Source organism: Callospermophilus lateralis, chromosome 7, assembly GCF_048772815.1.
Source record: "Callospermophilus lateralis isolate mCalLat2 chromosome 7, mCalLat2.hap1, whole genome shotgun sequence".
NCBI classification, from domain to species: domain Eukaryota; kingdom Metazoa; phylum Chordata; class Mammalia; order Rodentia; family Sciuridae; genus Callospermophilus; species Callospermophilus lateralis.
The window spans coordinates 36,699,460-36,721,093 of NC_135311.1; the positions used below are offsets into that span (position 1 = coordinate 36,699,460).

General features: G+C 34.2%; 1 protein-coding gene across 1 annotated transcript; it reads right to left on the bottom strand.

The window, feature by feature from the left end:
* Positions 1-810: 810 nt before the first annotated feature.
* Sec22b (SEC22 homolog B, vesicle trafficking protein) lies at positions 811-20,569 on the bottom strand. The gene is made up of 5 exons (XM_076863233.1): positions 20,343-20,569; positions 13,825-13,934; positions 10,825-10,985; positions 8,106-8,252; positions 811-2,704 (listed from the first exon to the last, which is right to left on the bottom strand). The coding sequence occupies exons 1-5, from the start codon at positions 20,415-20,417 to the stop codon at positions 2,550-2,552; spliced, it is 648 nt and encodes a 215-aa protein (XP_076719348.1). The 5' UTR covers positions 20,418-20,569; the 3' UTR covers positions 811-2,549.
* Between the last annotated feature and the right edge of the window lie 1,065 nt (positions 20,570-21,634).

Sequence of the window (21,634 nt, forward strand, 5' to 3'; positions counted from 1 at the left end):
TCCCTCTCCAATGTATCTTTTACACCATGGCCAAAATGATCATTTGAAACTATAACTAGCTATCCTGTGCTATGGCCATTAATAAAGTCTAAACTCCTTAGCATTATAGATAAGACCCTTTATTATAGTATATCATTCTAGTTTTTCCTTATATCTCAACTGTCTCTACTTGAGTTAAGCTAAACCAAGTTGTTACATTTCCAAAATATGCCTAACTTTCTCTACATATGACTTGAACATGCTATTAACTCTACATGCCCCATTCTCCTTCTCTTGAAATAAATTAACTCTCCTTTCTTAATGTGCCTGCAACAACTTCACACAGTATTTGTCACATTCTATTTTAGATGCCTGTTTGATTCCTGATACAATTCATCTAGTTAGATCTTCCCACTAGCTCCTATTAAGAACAAAAGGGGCTGGGCAATGGTACAGGCCTGTAATCCCAGCTACCTGAAAGGCTGAGGCAGTAGGACTATGTCAAAATGTGAGGGCCAGCCTGGGCAACTTAGTGAGACCCTGTTACAGAATCAAAAATAAAAAAAAAGACTAGGGTTGTAGCTCAGTAGTAGAGAGCCCTTGAGTTCAATTTCCAGTATGGGGAAAAACCAAAAACCCAAATGGGGCTGTATTTATGAATCTTATTCTGTTATTTTTTCACTACTCTTATCTTAAACCACTTTCCTATTCCTTTATTCTTCATTATCATATCCTTTCTTTTTAGTTAGTGCAATGAGGTTAGGTGGAAATGTACCTAGAAAGGATATGTGTACATAAATTAACTAGATAACAAAATTTCACAATGAAGGGAACATTCTAGAAGGATTTATTTCATTGCTGACCATTAGGTTGCAGCATGCAACTTCTCAACAATAAGGTGCCACTCTCCACTCCTACAAAAGCACCAAATGCTTTTTTTTCAGTTTTATTACCAATTGTCATATGCCTTTTAGGGACTTAAAAGCACTTATTCTCTATAAAAAAAACCTCATATTTCATGCATAAAACTCTAATTGGCAGATATAGATCTATAATAGAAAGAAGAAAAAAATCCTAGTTCTGTTAAGTTATCAGAAATAAAATAAGCATTTCTATTTGCCTTGTTTTAAGGAAATGAGATTTTTTTTCCTACCAGGAATCAGAACAGTGGTTCTGATGATCCTTTAAGGTTATAAAACTGCTTACTAGTTAAAAGTTCCCTCTAAAGATGTTAAGAAGTTGGCTTATTTTCCTGTATAGTTTAAAGAAATATTTGCAGTATGTGTAGGAGTTATAGGTTATATTGTAGACACTGGCATTAATATTCAAAAGGCCTATTATCCCCTTTTAAAAAATTCCATGTCAGAAGGTAAAAGGAAATCCCCAATATCCCTGAGTGAAAAAGGAAAAAAAAAATTATAGTTACTTTTATTGGTTAATAGAAGTCATTATAAATGAATTTTCTATCTTTAGAACATTCTTGAATACTTTGCATAAACTGAAACAGGAATGAGGTGCTCTCAGATTTGCTTAGATAAATGTAGCAGTATGATTAGTTCATCTGCAGAGATTTCAAATTTAATTAACTATATAGCCGAACAGTTTCCATTTTGAAATGTGACAATATCCTGAAAGGATGTTCATGGGACATGAAACTAATGGATAAAGGGGAATTTTTAAAATGTTAGCAGGAAAAAAAAAACAGAGTAGGGAAAACTATAATGTAAGTAAGGGGCAAGACAAAGCTGTAGTACTGAGCTGGGCCTTCTCTTTAAGCCAGGGGCCTCTAGCAATCCTATGCTATACCTGCTTTTATAATAATATAAACAAAAAGCTGAGAAATAAAATTAATAATGTCTCAAACTAAGTCTTTTGTTTAAAGAGTAAATAAGAGAAAAATTTTAGCTTCTTAATCAAGGAGTGCTTTATAATTTCAAGGCATCTTAATATAATTCATTTAACCCTACAACAATTGTGCAACAAGCAAAATATCATAAAAGGAAAACAACAAAGGTTAATTCCTATAGGGGCCAACAGACAGGATTGGTGCAGCACAGTAATTAACCTTCACATACTTGGAGTCTTGTTTGAAAGGCAGAAAAAACTCAGATTACTGAAAATCACAAATGTCACCAACAAAAGGAATGTTGATTAAAGTCAAAAGAACTTCCCAAAGGGTTGCCTTCTTTGAAGGAATTTCAGAATATTGCTAGCACAGATTGGCTACCTTAAATCTCACTAATGGCTCCATTAGAGAATGAGAATGCCCAGTCAGTGCTGTTAAAAATGTACTGGGAGGGGAAAAACAAAATAAAACAATCTACTGTTCCCTAACATATATGGCTTAGCACCCAGAGAAAGCCTCTGCCCCCAAAAGAGACTTTCTACAAAGGGTTAAGCTTCATTAAATGAGGCGTACTCTTTCATTTTCAGGATGTCTTTTCTTGCAAGGTCTTTAGAGGCAGAAGTTCCACTTGGATTCTAATACACATTTCTGTGAGCTCAGCTTCCTGAAAACTTACACCTGCCAGGTTCTAGGTTCTCCCTTATCAATGACTGGATTCACTACTTCACAGCCACCAGAATCGCACATACACTATTAACATGATGAAAAATACAGCTACTGCTGCAAGTTTGGCATAAGTGGAACGCATGTTCAAGTACTTCGCATCCTGGCGGTATTTCTTGGACAGACTGGACAAATTGTTGGCCTTTGAATCCAATGCTGTCAAAAGGAAAAAGGAAACCATTAATTAGTCCTAGGAATTATTTCATCAATAATATTAAGGCATAAAAATAACCAAAATGAGAGGCATGATATTAACAATGAAACTTAAATTTTCATTTTTATTTTAAGGGTAAGATTACATATATTAACTCAAAACTGCAGAGCTATAAAATTTATAATATATTTTAAAATCATCGGACCAAATTATGTGCAAAATTATTGAGACTGTATAGTGTGGTGGTCAGGAGCATAAATTTTGGCCTTAGACTCTCTGGTTCAAATATCAGCTGCACCAACCATGTAATTAATGTTCATCAAGTCCCTTAGCCTTTCCCAGTCTCTTTCTTTCTTTTAATATTTTTGTAGTTGTCAATGGACCAATATTTTATTTATTTATACACAGTGCTGAGAATCAAACCCAGTGTATCACACATGCCAGACAAGCACTCTTACCACTGTACTACGACCCCCCAGCCCTCTCTCAGTTTCTTTATCTATAAAATATAAGGTACATAAGATTGCTTATAAAGTGAGAACAATGCCTGCACATATGGTAAATACTATCTGACATTTTCTAATAATTATCATCTTTATAATATTTTAATCATAATATTATCATTTTTATAATCTTTTAATGGTTTAAGTCACATTATATCATATTTTTTAAAATTATAATCCATGTAAGATAAGAATTAGATAACTAACTAGAAAATTCAGTTAATCAGACACAGTATTAAACTACACTTCAGTGGTATAGTTTAAAATTTCTGAGATTTTCCACATAGAAAAGACGATTATGAAGTTAAAACTGTAAGAAATTATATTTCAATAGGCATAGGAATGTAAAATTGTAATTAAAATGTAGTAACAGGTCCTCAAACAAACACCAAAATGCAGTAAATTAAGTTTTTAACATTTTCTGAGAAGTTTGCCTTCCCCCAACCTAGAACATTGGTAATGCTATTATCTTCTTTTAATTGTTACTGAGTACTTAGATATAGCCAGATACAAACTAGGTCAGATTAAAACATAGAACATATTTAAATAATGAAAAGCTTTGACATAAATTAATTCTGATCAAACTTTTCATTTACTTAAAATTTTTACAAAACATTTTGCAATCTCAATTTGTTTATTCTCCCTTGAGATAATACAACTGGAATATTTGGAATTGCTTAATAAAGACTGGTTTTGATTGAGAAATGTGGCATTACTTAATAACACAAGTATGATAGTCACATCTGAATTTACAAACTGGTCATACGAGTAAGAAAAAAACCTGGTCATGAAAAAAATCAATTGGGGATGAGAAATAACCATGACAATGATCAAGAAATCTTTCTATCTAGTCTACTAGAAATGTACCCTCCATTGGACAACAGAATTTTATTGTTTTTACTGCTATATCCCAGGCACCCAGAATGACATATAATCAACGCTGAATAAACATTTGCTAAATAACTCTAAATCTGCTGAGCATAACTGGGCAGAGGAACGAGTATTAGGTCATATGAAATAAGTGATAAAGAGAATTCCTTAATAAAGAAACATTTTGAATCACATGATATCATGGAGAAGTCATTTAGCAAGTATTTATGCTATATAGTAGGACTATATGAAGTGACAGAAGATTCAATAATGATCAAAACATACATGATCCCCGCCTCTGTGGAATTTATAGTCTCGTAGAGGTAATATCATGAATGAAAAAACACAATTCAGAGCTTAAAAGATAGTTGTACTAGACATTAAAAAAAGGCATAATTTAAGTTTGCTGAAAGAATCCACAGGAACTACTCTTAATCCTAAATGCAAAGCAGACTACCTATTAAACTACAATTAGAAAGAGAAGAAGGTATAAAATATTTTTTCTTTAAGAAGCTTAAAGAGGAGAAAATATTCTTTGAAGTAGGCTAATCTCTTTACTGTCCTTTAAATATGCTCTGTTCTGATGTTTTTTTCTTCTACTTAAGATACTTCCTTGTCTACGTAAATTCAAAAGGCTTTTCTTGCTCACTTTATATTTTTCTATATCCTTCTATATTAATATAGCTCTTGTTATCTACATATCCATTTAAAATTAATGTACACTGAAAAAGGACAAGGACTCTAGAGGCCAACTAATCCTGCTAAGTATAAGCAGTGATTTTTAGTAGGGCACATGACTTTTCAAGATTTTTGCTTCTTTATTTGTAAGACTGGTTTGATATCACCCATTACACATGAAATAATTATGAAGATTAAATAAGATACATATAAAACTTCCCCAGCAGATTAGAATAAGCGTCCAATAGATGTTTATTCCCTTATACTGCCTGTTAATTACTCTTTGAGACGGTTTCTTATCTCCCCAACAAGATGAAGCTACTTAAGGTAGACAAGTACTTCTTTTTAAATCAGCATATCAGCTTTTTAACACAAAACACTAGAGGAGAATCCTTTACATTGTTGGTAGACTGACAGATGTATAAATTTTGGATTTAAGAAAAGCATCTATGCTACTCTATCTCAGGTAGAAACTGTAAGTCTATTATGAAAAAAGTGGCATGGTGTTGGCACCAAAACAGACTTGTAGACCAATGGTACAGAATAGAGGACACAGAGACAAACCCACGTAAATACGGTTATCTCATACTAGACAAGGGTGCCAAAAACATTCACTGGAGATAGCCTATTCAACAAATGATGTTGGCAAAACTGGAAATCCATATGAAGCAAAATGAAATTAAATCTCTATCTCTCACCCTGCACAAAAACCAACTCAAAGTGGATCAAAGACTTAGGTACTAGAACAGAGACCCTGCCGCTAATAGAAGAAAAAACAGGCCCAAATCTGCACCACGTTGGCCTAGGATCTGACTTCCTTAACAAGACTCCTAAAGCGCAAGTAAAATCAAGAATCAATAAATGGGATGGATTCGATTCTGCAATCTGTATTTGGGGTAAAAATGGGAGTTCATAACCCACTTGAATCTAATGTATGAAATATGATATGTCAAGAGCTTTGTAATGTTTTGAACAACCAATTAAAAAAAAAAAGCTTCTTCTCAGCAAAGGAAACAATAATGTGAAGAGAAAGCCTACAGATTGGGAGAAAATCTTTATCACATGCACCTACGATAAAGCATTAATCTCTAGGATATATAAAGAACTCAAAAAACTTAACACCAAAAAACCAAATAACCCAATCAATAATAGAAGAAATACAACTGATCAATAAACATATGAAGAAGTGTTTAACATCTCTAGCAATTAGCGAAATACAAATCAAAACTACTCTAAGATTTCATCTCATTTCTGTTAGAATAGCAATAATCAAGAATATAGGCAACAATAAATGTTGGTGAGGATGTGGTAAAAAAGGTACACTTATACATTGCTGGTGGGACTGCAAATTGGTGCAACCACTATGGAAAGCAGTATGAAGATTCCACAGAAAACTGGGAATGGAACCACCATTTGATCCAGCTATCCCACTCCTTGGTTTATAGCCAAAGGACTTAAAATCAGCATGCTATAGTGATGCAGTCACATTAATGTTTATAGTGGCTCAATTCACAATAGCTAGACCAACCTAGGTGTCCCTCAATAGATGAATGGATAAAGAAAATATGGTACATATACTCAATGGAATATTACTCAGCTTTAAAGAAGAGTGAAATTATGGCACTTGCCTGTAAATGGATGGAATTGGAGAATATCGTGCTAAGCAAAATAAGCCAATCCCACAAATCAAAGGCCAAATGTTTTGTATAATATGTGGACACTAATTCATAATAAGGTGGGGGGCACTAGGGAAGAATAGCATTATCTTGGATTAAGTAGAGGGAAGTTATGGGAGGGGAGAGGAAGGGATGTGGGGATAGAAAAGATAATAGAATGAAACAGACATTATTACTATATGTATGTGTGTGTGTATGTATGTGTGTATACGTGAATAGCCAAACACACTATTCATGGAACCCACTGCAATAAGTCTTCTAACAGTTTCCTCTTATTTTTCTTTTTATTTTCCTTAACTTGTACAAATGTTTCTGTACATAATTTTGTAAATTTTTGTAGAGTAATTGCTTCAAAGAAATATATATGTAGTCATATATATATATATGACTACATGACCATGATTCTGCAACATGTACACTCAGAAAAATGAGAAATTATATCTCAACTATGTACAATATATCAAAGTGTATAAATGCATTCTACTGTCATATATAACTAATTAAATTAAAAAACTAATAAATAAATAGCTTATTTGCTAAAAAAAAACTTTATAGATTCATCCTCAAAATTTGATATTTAGGGTGTAAAGCTATATGCTAGGATAACTGCTACTACTACACAAAGAGTAAAGTTTTGGTTCATACTAAAGGATAACTATTTACTAATATGTAGCAAGGCTGAATTTTAGAAATATTTATTAATGAGTGTATAGTGAGGGATAAAAGTAGCATGTGAAACAGATATAAAAATTCATAAAATACTGTCTTTAAAGAGTTTACACGTCTGCCTCTAATACTTGGGTAACATTTAAACATCAGATAAATACATATACTTTAATTATTTACAATTTAAAATTACTATAGGTAATTCAATCTCAAGCACTATACACATACACAAAAATCACTATAGGTAAAAAATGCCTAATTTTACGTATATATGTAACCAATTTACTGCAAATATATTTAGGTATCTATATTGAATACATATTGAACATATATTAATAATAATATATTTAATGCAAATATTTGAGGTGAATTGGGTAAATAAACATATACAACACAGTCATCCGCAAAAATAGCCATGTAACTAAATGTTTTAAGAGTTTAAAAAGTACAGACGAGATTATGTGATGTGGGCTATAAGGATCAAGGAGGGTTTCTTTGAAGAAGCAATTCTTGTCTACATCTTAAAGATTAGATCCATACAGTGAGAATGGACCATTAAGAATGGTGAGTAAGCTCACCTAGCTGATAGAATATTTGTGAACTAGGGAGAATGATAGATATTTTGCAATCTCCTTCTTTTCCATTGGTTTGGTGGTAGTAAAATCTCCCAAACAGGCTATTCATGGAACCCACTGCAAAAAGTCTTTTGACATTTTCCTCTTATTTTTCTTTTTATTTCCCTTAACTTGTACAAATGTTTCTATACATAATTTTGTAAATTTTTGTAAAGAGTAATTGCTTCAAATACGTATGAATCCTTTACACTCTTCTAACCCAACAAAAACTAATCACGTTAGGGAAAAAAAATGTATCATAGTGGAAGCCTTGTAATGTAATTTATTTCTGAAACATGAATTCTTAACAGTCCTGTCAAGAATCTGACTGCAATAAAAATAAGCTATCCTTGCCTATGGTATTGCTTTATTAAGTCTCATATTGTGTTCAGATACCTGAGAGTGCTTCTCCTCGTTGTAGCACTTCTTCAATATTGGCCACCATGATTCTCTGCACATCTTGCAATTCAGTGTTGATAGAGCCTAGGTTTCTCCGAGCACGACTGTCAATGTACAGCTTCTTGGTTTTCTGAATGAAGGTATCTACAACAATGAAGGAAAGTGACCATTAACAACTCCTTCCAAGTCCATCGAAGTATTCAAGTAGGGAATTAGAAGTTTTGAGCTTACTGGATTTGCCACTGTCCCTGGTTTAATCAAGCACATGGGGTGAATATCAAAATCTAGGCTTTGATTTCTTTTTTAAAAATATTTTATTTTTTAGTTGTAGATGGATACAATATTTTATTTCTATTGGCGCTGAGAATCGAACCCAGGGCCTCGCATGTGCTAGACAAGCGCTCTACCACTGAGCCACAATACCAATGGCCCTAGCCTTTGATTTCTTCATTTGTAAAATGTGAAGCTGTAACTAGGTGACCATTCAGGGGATATGAGCTTTAGAGAATTCTGAATAAAAAGTATTTGCTATTAGACATTTTACAAAAATAAAGACCACTATCATAAGCCTTTCCTAAAAGCAGAAAATTTCAAACTATATTTGGTTTCAATACTTATTCTATACATTCCCAAAAGTATGTGGGTAACACCCTACCATCATTATAGACTAACAAGGCAAAAGAGTTAATGATTACTAAAAAGTTACCATTACAAATGTTGCCTTAAAGTATTTTCTTTAATATATTTTCCTAATGTCATGATATTCTTAAACTTTGGGTAAAGTAAGCATGTGACTGGGAATTTCCTAAAATACCAATGTAAACCTGCAGTCTCATTCATCTTTAGCCAACATTGGTGTAGAATGCTTTATTATTAAAGATACTTTTAACTTTGGGCAAAAATCTGAAGTTATATGTGCTACACACCTTTCACTTGGCCTCTTTGGTTCCCTTCCACTTTTTTGCACCTTGCTTTCTGTCTTGGGAACCTGACCTGTATGGTGTACCTCAATGGGCTCCTTACCCTCTGGCTTCCAGCAAAGATCAGGCAATGAAGGAGGCCCCAAGAATAGAAAAGGTTTGGAACAGATTGGTGATATTAGGGTACTTATTCCCAATAACTTCCTAAGAAGTCACTTTCAGCTGGAAGTATCTCTCTTGCAAAAGTTAGTGCTCCTAACTTTTGGTTTCTCCTATAAATTTCTTCTTTTCAATTCTAAAAACTGCTCCTTCCTTTTATGCCTTCAAGCCTAGGGATGGTAAAAACTACTTTATTACTGATTGCAGATTACTATACCTTATGGTTCTCTTATAGCCCATTCATACATATCTTCAGGTATAGCCAGTTAAGCTTGTTTGAGCGTACCATCTATTTCCTGTGTGACCTTGACACATGTGTCTTAGTTTTTCTTTAGGTTTACTAAATTGTTATTATCTACAAAAATAAAATCTGAACAACTGGACATTATATGAATTAGCTTTTGGAGAGTTTATAGTTATGAAACACTATTTTGCCAAATTTTTAATTTCTATAAGGCATCACTCACTTATCAGGCAAACTTGAAACACTCCAGAAATTCTAAGATAGTAAAATTACTTACTTTTTTAACTTAAAATTTCAGCAATGTAGCATGATCCTACTTATTCTCACCCTATATTTGATGTTCTTAGGATATTTCTTTTGATATATTGCCATTAGATACTTTACGAGGTCTGACTAGTATTGAATCTTTTCATAATTCCTATACAAGTACAGATACCCACGCTCACTACTTCTGAATATAGTAAATATTAGTCTCCAATCAATAACACATCTTCTTGTATTTTTTTAATTAGGATACTTTTCTACTAAAAGAAACAAAATACCATTTTTTTCTCATTTCCAAATTCTTATCTCCAAAAAATGAATCTTAATATTAGCATGTGTCTAGAGGTTGGAAGAAAGAAGACTCAGCTGTTATAAGCCCAGTAAGTAGAGCTTTATGCATAGCTCTGGTTACAAATGCAACTAATTGGTAGTGGTGCATGCCTGTAATTTCATAGGCTCTGGAGGCTGAGGCAGGAGGACTGTGAATTCAAAGCCAGCCTCAGCAACTTAGCAAGCCCCTAAGCAACTCAGTGAGACCCTGAGTCTAAATAAAATACAAAAAAGGGAGGAGGATGCAGCTTGATGGTTAAGCACCCCTGGGTTCAATCCCCTAGAACACACACACACAAATCCCCTAATGAAGAATCAAGCCAAAGAACAAAAAGGCAACAAGATCAAAAGGGAAAAGATAATTATAACTAGAGAATATTGCTTCTAAGAAGGGAGTCTCATTCATTCAAAGAGACCAAAAGAGGGCCAGGTATGGTGTGGCACATGCCTATAACTCCAGCAATTCAGAAGATTGAGGCAAGAGGATCTCAAGTTTGAGGACAACCTTGGCAATGCACTTAGTAAAATCCTGTCTCAAAATAAAAATCAAAAGTACTGGGGGTGTGTAGCTTACTGGTAAGGTATCCAGGGTTAAATCCCAGGACCACCAAGAAATAAAACAAAAAAACAACCAAAGAAGAAAAGGGACAAAAAGATGTAGAATGGGAGAAGAGGCTAAAGCCAAAATTCCAGTAAGGTAAACAGGGAAAAAACGTGTCCAAATTTTATCAGTGTAACAAATAGCTTTTCCTCTATAATGTTTGTTCCCCTAATAAAGAAGTGAGGGGCATAAACTTACCAAACTCAATAAAGGAGTAAGGTCTAGACACAGTAGGCACCTTTTTCCCATGCTGTTCATCAAATTCTGAGTGCAAATCTTCTAGGTAGGCAAAAGCCAACTTCTTAGGGAAGGCAGCTTCACACAAAACCAGATAACACACTCCCTGCTCAATAATATAGCTGAAAAGACAAAAAAGCAAGACAAAGTTGTTTATAAAGTTAATAGTACTTCAAACTTGTTGAAGCAGACTCTGAGAACCATATAAACTTGTGAAAATGTCTAGTTTAATCTCTTTGAGGCTGGCCAAGAGAAGATCAATTTCAAACCACAAATTCTCAGAATCAGAAAACAAACATCTTCTCATTAAGAGACATATATCCCAAAAGGAGTATAACTGTTTTATTCATTACACAATTCTTCAACTAACATATATCAATACCTAAAATTTCTTCTTAGAAATAGATTTTTCACTATATCTACCCTTTGATTTTGTAAGTGAACTAGTATATATATATTAAATTTCTTCTAGTCACAAAGTAAAACTGGAAATTTTTGTGGATACTTAAAAGCTGAAGATAAACAGCATATTATTTACTGGGTACAGACAAATGTGGCCGTGGAACTAATAATGCTCTCTGATTTCCAGGCTAGGAAAACTATAATCAATTGGAAACTATTGAACAACAGAATTGGCTTCCATTTGTGATAGGGAGTTCTCTGTATGAGATATTCTTGGGAAAAGTTTAGGCTATAACTTATAAGCTTTCAAACTTTTTTTAAAGCTATAGTATTCTTTTTTTTTTTTTTTTAAAATATTTTATCTGTAGATGGACATAGTAACTTTATTTATTTATTTTTATGTGGTGCTGAGGATTGATCCCAGTGCCTCACACATGCTAGCCAAGCACTCTATTACTGAGTCTTAATTTCAGTCAGCTATAGTATTCTTTACTTCAGCAAAAATTATACTTAAAAGACCTATGTGTACAGATTATTTTAGAAGTTATTTAGTTTAAATAGGAGTTTAAAGGCCAAAAGCATTATATAAACTCCCATCCCTGCCCTATGTAACACCTGAGGTATCCTATGGCTTCACAAAAGACAATTTAAAGACTATTACAGTATCTTAGGCTCCTAAATATCATACTAATTACTTGCTTAGAAACCTGAAATAACAGTTCTCCCTGCCTTCAAGCTATATCATCTTCTATACCACGTTTTATTACCCTCAAATTGACAGTATCACATTGCCTTGTTTACAAACTCTAGAGGTTCTCCAACACCTATGCAATAAAATCATACTTCTTGAAGGATTTATAGCCCTTCAAAAGTGCTAAGCTACTTTCTATCACATATTCTAATATACCAAATGGCAAGCTGTTTCCTAACAAGCTAGGTTTTAAATTTTAAAATATTTTTGTGAACTTCTACTTAAGCTGTCATTTCTAATTATAATGCTCTTTTATATACTTGGAGAAATCCTGTTCATTTTATATGCTCAATTGTATTATAATTTTTTTCTGTGAAATTTCTCTGCATTTTCTCTTCCTCTATCCCTTTCTTCATATTAACTCCCACAAATGGGAATTTACTGCTTCCTTCTCTCTCCCCCAAAGCATTCAGATTGCATTACAGCATTTCTTGCCCTGAAATATTATGATATACTTGTTTTAATATGTGTTTCTCTCAGCTAGTAAAAAGATAAGCTCATTAAAGGTAATGATATTAAAAGGAAGACTTAATACAGGGCCTGGCAAGTAAATCTTTAATAAATAGCTCTCTGGTAGAAATAAAAGATATGAGATTATGAACATCCTAAAGGAACCAGACAGAAGAAAATCCTTTAATTCTATAAGAACTTTCCTAAGTCTTTTGTTTCCTCACCCATGGTAGACATATACAGTCCTTCAGTAGTTACAAGAGGTTGCTTCCTGGACCCTTGTGGATACGGAAATCTAAGGATGCTCAAATCTCTTATATACCAATAGATATGGAAGACTAATTATATTATATAATTAATAGCATAATTACATAATTATATTGCTATGTTGCCCAGGCTGGGGTCAAGCAAGCTTCCTGCCTCGATGTCATAAGCAGTTGTGACTATGGGTATATACAATCTTAAATGACTGCCTAAATGACTATTTTTTGGTGTTGAAAATTAGATTTATATAAAATGTTTCAGATACTATATAAATTGATACCTTACAAAATGCAATGTCTACCATTTTCTTAATCAACAGGCCAAGGTTTTGTTTTTATTTGGATATATTTAATTACTTGTCTTTGATAAATGATGGTATTTTGTACTTTTTATTTTTAGTTAAACCCAAAATGTTCCTCATAGGTCTAAATTACTGAGTCCCTAAAATGGCAAAGATTATTTAGCTGATCCCTTTTATTTTTCTGTGATCTTGTAATTTTCCTGCTATATCAGATTCAAATTCGACATGTACTGAACATTTAATACCAGTTGCTTGTAAATCATTTAAAATGCAATAAAGTTCTTTTGATCCCTCTCTCAGGTGTATGTATTGTCTTTACCAATGACTGAGATGCTTTTAAACTTTTATAGTTTTTTTCCTAAATAATAACTCATATTTATTGATTATTCCCTTTGTGTCAGGCAAGTAATATATATGATTTCCTTTAAAATCCTTATGGAACTTCTATAATCATTTGCCGTATTTTATAGAGAAAACTGAGGCTTGAAAAGGCTATGTGAATTTCTCAAAGTTACATTCTAGTAAACGTCTAAGCAAGAGTACTAACCTACCTATGTCTGGCTCCAAGACATTCCTAAAGTAAGAGATAATCTGTTATTGCATGATGGGTACATAGTTTTTTTAGACACAAGTTATGAGGCTAAATTACTGTAAGCATGTCAAGAGGAGTTGCTTCCAGGAAGAGACTCTATTTTTCAAGTTATCTTTAAAAGACTGTCACAATTCTCATAAGGTGTCACATTTACTGTATTTCATTCACAAATGATCATAAAAAAATCAGGACTATACTCACTGAAAAGTCATTGCTCCTGCTTCCAAGGTACACCTGGTAGGGGAGTGTTCATTCAACTTTCGAAAGAGTTGCTTAGCCTGGCTCTGATACTGTTGAAGGTCCCGGCCAGACTGAAAGAAGACACCTTCATTTAAGAATTTTCCACACAAAAAGCTGTGTCAATTAGTGAGAAGCATCACGATATTAGGAGGACGCTATGTGAATAAGATCCTTAATTTACAGCTTAATAAGATTCATTTTAATGAGAGAAAAATGATCCTACTTTTACGACAAAAAAGACCTAATCCCTACTTCAAAATCATATTGGTCATTTGCTACGAAGCAAAAGTATGTATCTTCACTACATTTCTGACACTCTCAGTGTTCTTTCCACTATTAGGTCAGTATCTTCTTCCTAACCCATTTCACTTTTACAGTTACTGGCACAGAATGGCACAAGCATGTGTTATAATCATGAGAAATCTGTGACTTGCGAATATTATTTTTATGCAGGCATATCAAGCAAAACCTTCCACAAAGCCTTACATGATTGAGAATTTAAGCAAAACTAAGTGTACACACTATTAACTTCAGATTATACGAACACCATGAGTGAAACTAATAAAAAATGAGTAGGGGTATAATAAGGATTGGGAAGTCAAATATCCTTTATGTATAAATCTATTTGGTTCTCTGGATAGCAAAGTTTGAATTCTGAGGAACATGTGCAACAAAATGAAAATAACAACACATGAGTAATGTAATTATAGGTCATATTTACCTAAAGTATTTCTGGATAATACTATAATTAGTTAAAAAGGGGGAGCGAGGGTGAAAGAAATAGTGGAGAAACTACTGGAGAAATAGTGTCATTACTTTCTTTCTGCAGTGCTGGGCCCTCATGCATACTAGGCAAATGCTCTAGAATTGTAGTATTATCTTTTTGAAAGGAAAGAATGAAGAATAGGAAGCAAACACATTATTTATTCATTTGCATACTAATTGGGGAAAGGAAGACTTTCTGTTGGCTATGATCTGAATGTCTGCATCTCCTCAAAATTAATGTTGAAAAAATTTTTTTAAAACCAGGAATTGAACCATTTAACTACTGAGGTGCATATCCAGTCCTTTTTATTTTTTATTTTGAGATGTGGTCTTGCTAAGATATTAGAACCTTGATAAATTGCTGAAGCTGGCTTTGAATTTGTAATCCTCCTGCCTCAGCCTCGTGAACTCCTGGGATTATAGGCATGTACCACTTAACCTCAAAGTGATATACCATTCCTGAGAAATACAATGCTGACACAATCCTTTTGGCTACATAATAACCTTTTTGGTATACTTACATGACCAAATACTATGTATCCACCCAAACAATGTCATGTAATATTTAATGATATCAGACAGTGTTTATCAGATACTGGTAAGTGGAAAATTGAGGTAAAACAGTCTTACAGTATTGTCCGTTATTTAATCATACACAAACATGAGCATACACACACATTTAAGGTCACTCACCAAAAAGATATAATGAGTAGAGATTATAGGTAATAATCACCACTGACATTTTGGTCTTTTTGCTTGCATATATTCACTAAACTTTCTAAATAAGCATGAATTAATTTTGCAATGGGAAAAATTAGTCATTTACTCATTAACTCATTCATGCCTGTTTACTGAATATTTGCATCCAGTGTATGATGAGCAAGTCTGGTTTATGAATTTTTTTAAAAATGTGGCATATATACAATATGAAATATTACTCAGCAATAAAAGAGAATAAAATCATGGCATTTTCAGGTAAATGGATGCAGCTGGAGAAGATAATGCTAAGTGAAGTTAGCCAATCCCAAAAAACCAAATAGTGAATGTTTTCTCTGATATAAGGTGACTGTCTCATAGTGGAGTAGGGAGAGGGAGTATGGGAGGAATAGATGAACTCTAGATAGGGCAGAGGAGTGGGAGGGGGCAGGGGCTTAGCCATGATGGGGAATGTGATGGACATCATTATCCACAGTACATGTATGAAGACATGAATTGGTGTGAACATACTTTATATACAGAGACATGAAAAATTGTGTTCTATATGTGTAATAAGAATTGTGATGTATTCCGCTGTCATGTATTTAAAAAATAAAAGCAATTAAAAAAAAAAGATTCTTCAGAAACAGGTAAATGAAATTAAGGGCTCACTTTCTGCCAGGCCCTGTTCTAAACACTTTATATAATTTAACTCATTTAATCTTCACAATTACCTTGAGATGATTATCATATCAATATTTTTTTTTAAATTTTTTTTTTAATATTTATTTTTTAGTCATCGGCGGACACAACATCTTTCTTTGTATGTGGTGCTGAGGATCGAACCCGGGCCGAACGCATGCCAGGCGAGCGCGCTACCACTTGAGCCACATCCCCAGCCCCTCATATCAATATTTGATAAATCAAACCTGCCTCCGGACCAAGGACTCCAGATCAATAAAGGATGGAGTGAGGATCTGAGCCTAGGTAGTCTGGCTCTGGAACCCCTGCTCCAAATGTTACATAACACCAATTATATAATTCAAATTTCTTTAATAGTAAATATATCTTCTAAGTGATGTTTTGCTAATTCATAGAAAATGCTCAAGAAATCATGTGGCAACTTTGATACAGAAGTCACAAAACAACATAACCTCTACTTTACAGTAATGACCTTTAGATTATTTTCAGTGTCAAAGTCACAAAGGGCTCACAGACAGCTAGTTCACCTAAAAATATTTGAGTGTCCTGATTCTACCTTCTACTTTATCTAGAATAGATTAATGAACTTTATATACTTTATAATGATATCCGTTGGTAATCCAATAATGAAGTGGATGAGAATAACTGGACATATTGTGTAATATACTTGAAGTAATTTGATAGCATATTTAGGATTTGTCTCTCTATATTACAAAAAGCACAAGGTAGTAATTTGTCGTACAACCACAATAGTTTTTCATTGCTATCACCTAGGACTGCTAACAACTAGTTCTTTCAAGTATCATCTTTTGCCTTAATAAGAACATTTAGCTAAGCTCTCCTCATTTAAAAATCCCTATTGAATTCAGCTGGTCAAAGTCCAGCAGAACCAAGAACCAACCATTTTTCTCTATAATCTACCTTAAATAATTGGGAGAATGAAGCTGTTTAACTGTACAACAGACTATTTGCCTTTTTTTTTTTTTTTTTTTTCTTTTTGAGTTCCCTGCTGGTTAGATCTACCACCTTCTTGAAATCTAAACTGCCCTCCACAGAGCTGGTGCAAAATTAAAGAGAATACAATCATTTTAAGGTAGAACAGAAAGGTGGATAAAGAAATTGCAAACACCCTAAAAGGAAAAACACCACAAAAAGAGCAAAGGAATACACAGGATATTAGTTAGGGTAGTCTGAGTTTGTGAAGAAAGCTCATCTCTATACCTGCTCTAAGCCTAAATTTCTAGTTAAGTACAGAGGAAACACTGTATATAACATTCTGTTATTTTCAGAATTTTGCTCTCAATTATATAATCTGGATAACTTTTCATTTCTAGTAATAAGGCAGCTTGTACAGGGACTTGTACCTAGTAAGCACCTAAAATTATCAGTGACATAGTTGAAAGCACTTTGAATTATTTGGCTTAGACAATTAAGGTATTTAAACAAAAGTAGGCGTTGGAGTTGTGGCTCAGTGGGTAGAGTGCTTGCCTCGCATGTGTGAGGCATTGGGTTCGATTCTCAGCACCACATACAAATAAAAATAAAGATTTAAAAAAAATTCTTAAATTTTTTTTTTGTAGTTGTAAATGGACAGAATGCCTTTATTTCATGTGTTTATTTTTATGTGGTGCTGAGGATCAAACCCAGTGCCTCATGCATGCTAAGCAAGCACTCTGCCACTGAGCTACATGCCAGGCCCTAAAAAAAAAATCTTAAAAAAAAAAAAGTATTTGGTAGGATAATCTGTTCTTAAAAAGCTAGTACTGTACTGGTAAGGAGTGACTACATCATCAAAAGTCCTAGAACAAGGCAGTGGAATTTGGTGGTTAGGCACTAAGCCTGCTCTAGAGCCTAACAGACACTGATTAAAAACCAGTGGTTCTCAACCTGGGGTGATTTTACTCTCAAGGGGACATTTGGCCATGGCTAGAAATATTTTGAATTGTAATTAAGGGAAAGAGATAGAGCTACTGCCATCTGGAGTTAGAGCCCAAGTATGTGCTTACACATCCTAAAATGCACTGAAAAGTCCCTCACAACAAAGAAACCCAAAATGTCAATGGTTGCTGAGGTAAAAAAAAATCTTGATGAAAAATTCCACTATGCTACTTACTAGCTGTATAAGTAACCTATTCCCCATAAGCCTCACAGCTTCTTTATCTATAAATAGGGACAATTAAAGAATCTATTCTAATATGATAGGTATGAGGATTGAATGAAATAATGCATTTAGGCTTAGCATAGTGATTGGTATGCAGTATGCCGTCTATAAATGTTCTCTATATAATTATAATTGTAAAAGTAAGTCTAGAACTCATATTTTCAGACATTAAAAGTTTAAGAGACATTCTGCTGTCATATATACCTACCTAATTAAAATACATATATAAATAAAGATCTAGAGATATGCCTAAAGTAAATAAAATGATTCTAACTCCAAAAAAAAAAAAATGTTTAAGAGAGACTTTATTACTTAAAAACAAAATTTCTAGAAGAAAATACAATGGAATTATAATCACATAAATATTTGAGTCAAATGTCTTTGTCAGTGAAACAAAGCACCCACCTTAGTAAATCAATACCACACTCAAAATTAAGAAACAAACAATAACAAATCAATTTTTTTTCAATAAAGTATCAAGGGAGAGTAGGGGCCCTCTAATATTAAGAACATTTTCATATCCACTTTATATTCTTTGCCCACAATAGAATAAATGCAAAAGTTGAAAAACTGATCAGATTCTTCCCCTTTCTACTTCACCGCCATCCCTCATGGGTAAAATATTTCTCAAACTACATGTCCTTCAAGGAAATTTCCCCATATTCTTGGGATCCTTTTAACAATCACACTCTTCCTGCAGAGTGGTTCTAGAAAATTCTTAACAAAAGTGGAGAATCAACAGAAAAACATTTCACAGTTAAAATTCAGGATTAGATATTTTTCAGTTTATTTCAATGAGTAGACTTTGGTGGAATGAATAAAATATATTTCACTTAGCATAACCTGCAACTCTATCATCTGTATAACTACTCTCTTAAAAGTGAAAATAAACAAATTTACTTTCAAAAACAAAGAGGCATAAAATCAAATAGAAGAGTTCCTTACTAACAGATCCTCCTGTCAACTTAGATGTCATTTCTGGGAAGGCCTTTCTGATCTTAGATATCTATGTTCAGCCACAGAACCCCCTTCCTCTTCCATAATGGTTCTACATTACAATGGTTAGTTATTTGATTTTTCCACTAGACTGTAAGCTCTACGAAGGTGGAGACTGAGTCCTCTCATTCCTTGCATTAACAAAATGTCTGGTACATTTGATGTATTAAGTTTTTTTTTTTTTTTAAATGAGTACCATAAATGAAGAATACAAGAAAAGGAATGCACGAAATGATTTTCCTCTTAGGAATTCATCGTTTTTAAGCCTGAGGTTTTAAAAATCTACTTAGGTTGTATGAGAAAGTAATATAAAATTGGCCACTTTAAATAAGTTACATAAATTCTGTTACTGCCTTCTTTAGGGACCTCCCAGGCTTGTTCCTGACACTTATCTCACACCGAAAATCTCCCATGTGATTCTAAGTCACAAAGCAATTTCCTTTTAAGATAACTGGAGGAGTTATTGTTAATCAATTCAATAAATTTCTGAACACCCCCTAGCATAAAGCTCCTGTTGTAAAAGCTATAGAGAACACAAAGATGAGTAAGACCTGTCGCTTGTTTGCCTACCAGGAAACTTAACTTACTGAAAGACAAAGCAAAATAAAATAAGGTACAATGAATTGCAGGAATTTGGTATGTTTATTGAGCGAGATAGGAATTGTGCATAACCTTGAAAGAAGGCACCGCAATGAAATTTAACGATTGCATGTAAGTGGTAAAATTACCTCACCCACTTTCAAAAGATGTCAGCAAGCCGGGTCAAGGATCAAGTGCTACAGAAAGACGAGTTGAAGAACTTAGGAACTCACTTTTTCCTAGGATTTGTGTCAATAGCCTTATTATCAGCAGAAAATCCTAAATCCTAACTTTGTTACAAAGCCCCTAAAAAGCCACAGAACACAATTGGTGGATCCCACTTAGATCAAACCTATTCCTTTTCTGAAGAGAAACGGGTAACACAAAAATCTGTCTTCGCTTTTAGGAAAGATTTCCTCTCAGAGGTAGCCTCTCCACCACTGAAAGAGCGGAGCACTTCACACCCGTCGGGAGATCCTGGGAGGTTCGCAAGGGTCTCCCGCGTCCTAGGAAGGAATCCGAAGCTGAAAGAAGCGCGTTCGCGGGGACTTGGGGTCGCCGGGATCTGTTAGCGGCTCACCTGTTCGTCCTCCTGCATGGAGGCGGCCAGCGGAAGCCCGTCTGCCACTCGGGCGATCATCGTCAGTAACACCATTTTTGCTGGCTTCAGGGACCCAACGCTGGCCCGGGGCGTCGTCCTCACTTCCTCCGCGGCAGCAGCAGTCACACCTCTACCTCGGTTCCCTAAGAGACAACTGCTTGCGTCTCCGCTTCCCGCTGAGGTGGCCGGAAACAGCTCAAGAGCTTTCCACTACCGGTCCCCAAAATTGGCTTCCCACCGAGAACCACAACTACGGAACATTAGTTCCGCCGTCTCTCCTCCTACCTTTGTAAATTTCCAAAGTCCCGCCCACTTTTCTGAATCTTTGAGCTTCCAATAAATCTCGCTTCTGGAGTGGGTGTGGCACCTGAACTGAAAGAATTTTCTAGTTCTTAATACTTTTAAGTTTGGGGAGAGGACTGGAAAGAGGGTGGGAGTTAGTAGATTGTTAGAAGAAAGTTATGTGAAGGCACTGAAAATCAGGCTATATTTTTTATATTTAATTTTTCTCTTATAGAAAATTATATACAGAATATTTCCTATATTTTTATATCTCCAGGCAGAGATTTTTTGTTTTTTTCCTTGGCTGCATTTTTTTTCCATACTGTATCCCCAGATTTTTTGGACAGTTTCTGGTAGGAGGTCAGTAAATAATGTATGTATATAATAAACGAACAAGTGCAGGACCTCAGAGATACCTAAGTCAGTCAGCCTAAAACCTTCATGAATCATGCTATACAGCAGGGCAGTCTTACTGGAACTTTCAGTGACTGGGCATTTATTCCCTATTGGAATATCTTCTAGACAATTGAACTTCAGGAACTGTCCCCAGTTCTCTGTTCTTTGATATCCCCATCTCTAATCTCAGAAATATTATTCACAGCATTTTTGTGAATATTAGAATAAAACGTAGGAGCAAGGATTTCGTAAAATAAAGAGAAGTTATTAAAAAAATCTATTGTAACATATTAATAACATCTAGTCTTAATGTTTATAGTTGGTGCCTACATTAATAGAAATGCTAAGCACTTTATGTATAATTTTTTTTAAAAAGAGAGAGAGAATTTTTTAATATTTATTTTTTAGTTTTCGGTGGACACAACATCTTTTTTTTTCTTTTTTGAGAGAGAGAGAGAGAATTTTTTTTTAATATTTACTTTTCAGTTTTCGGGGGACACAACATCTTCATTTCATTTTATGTGGTGCTGAGGATGGAACCCAGCACCCAGTGCATGCCAGGCGAGCGCGTTACTGCTTGAGCCACACCCCCA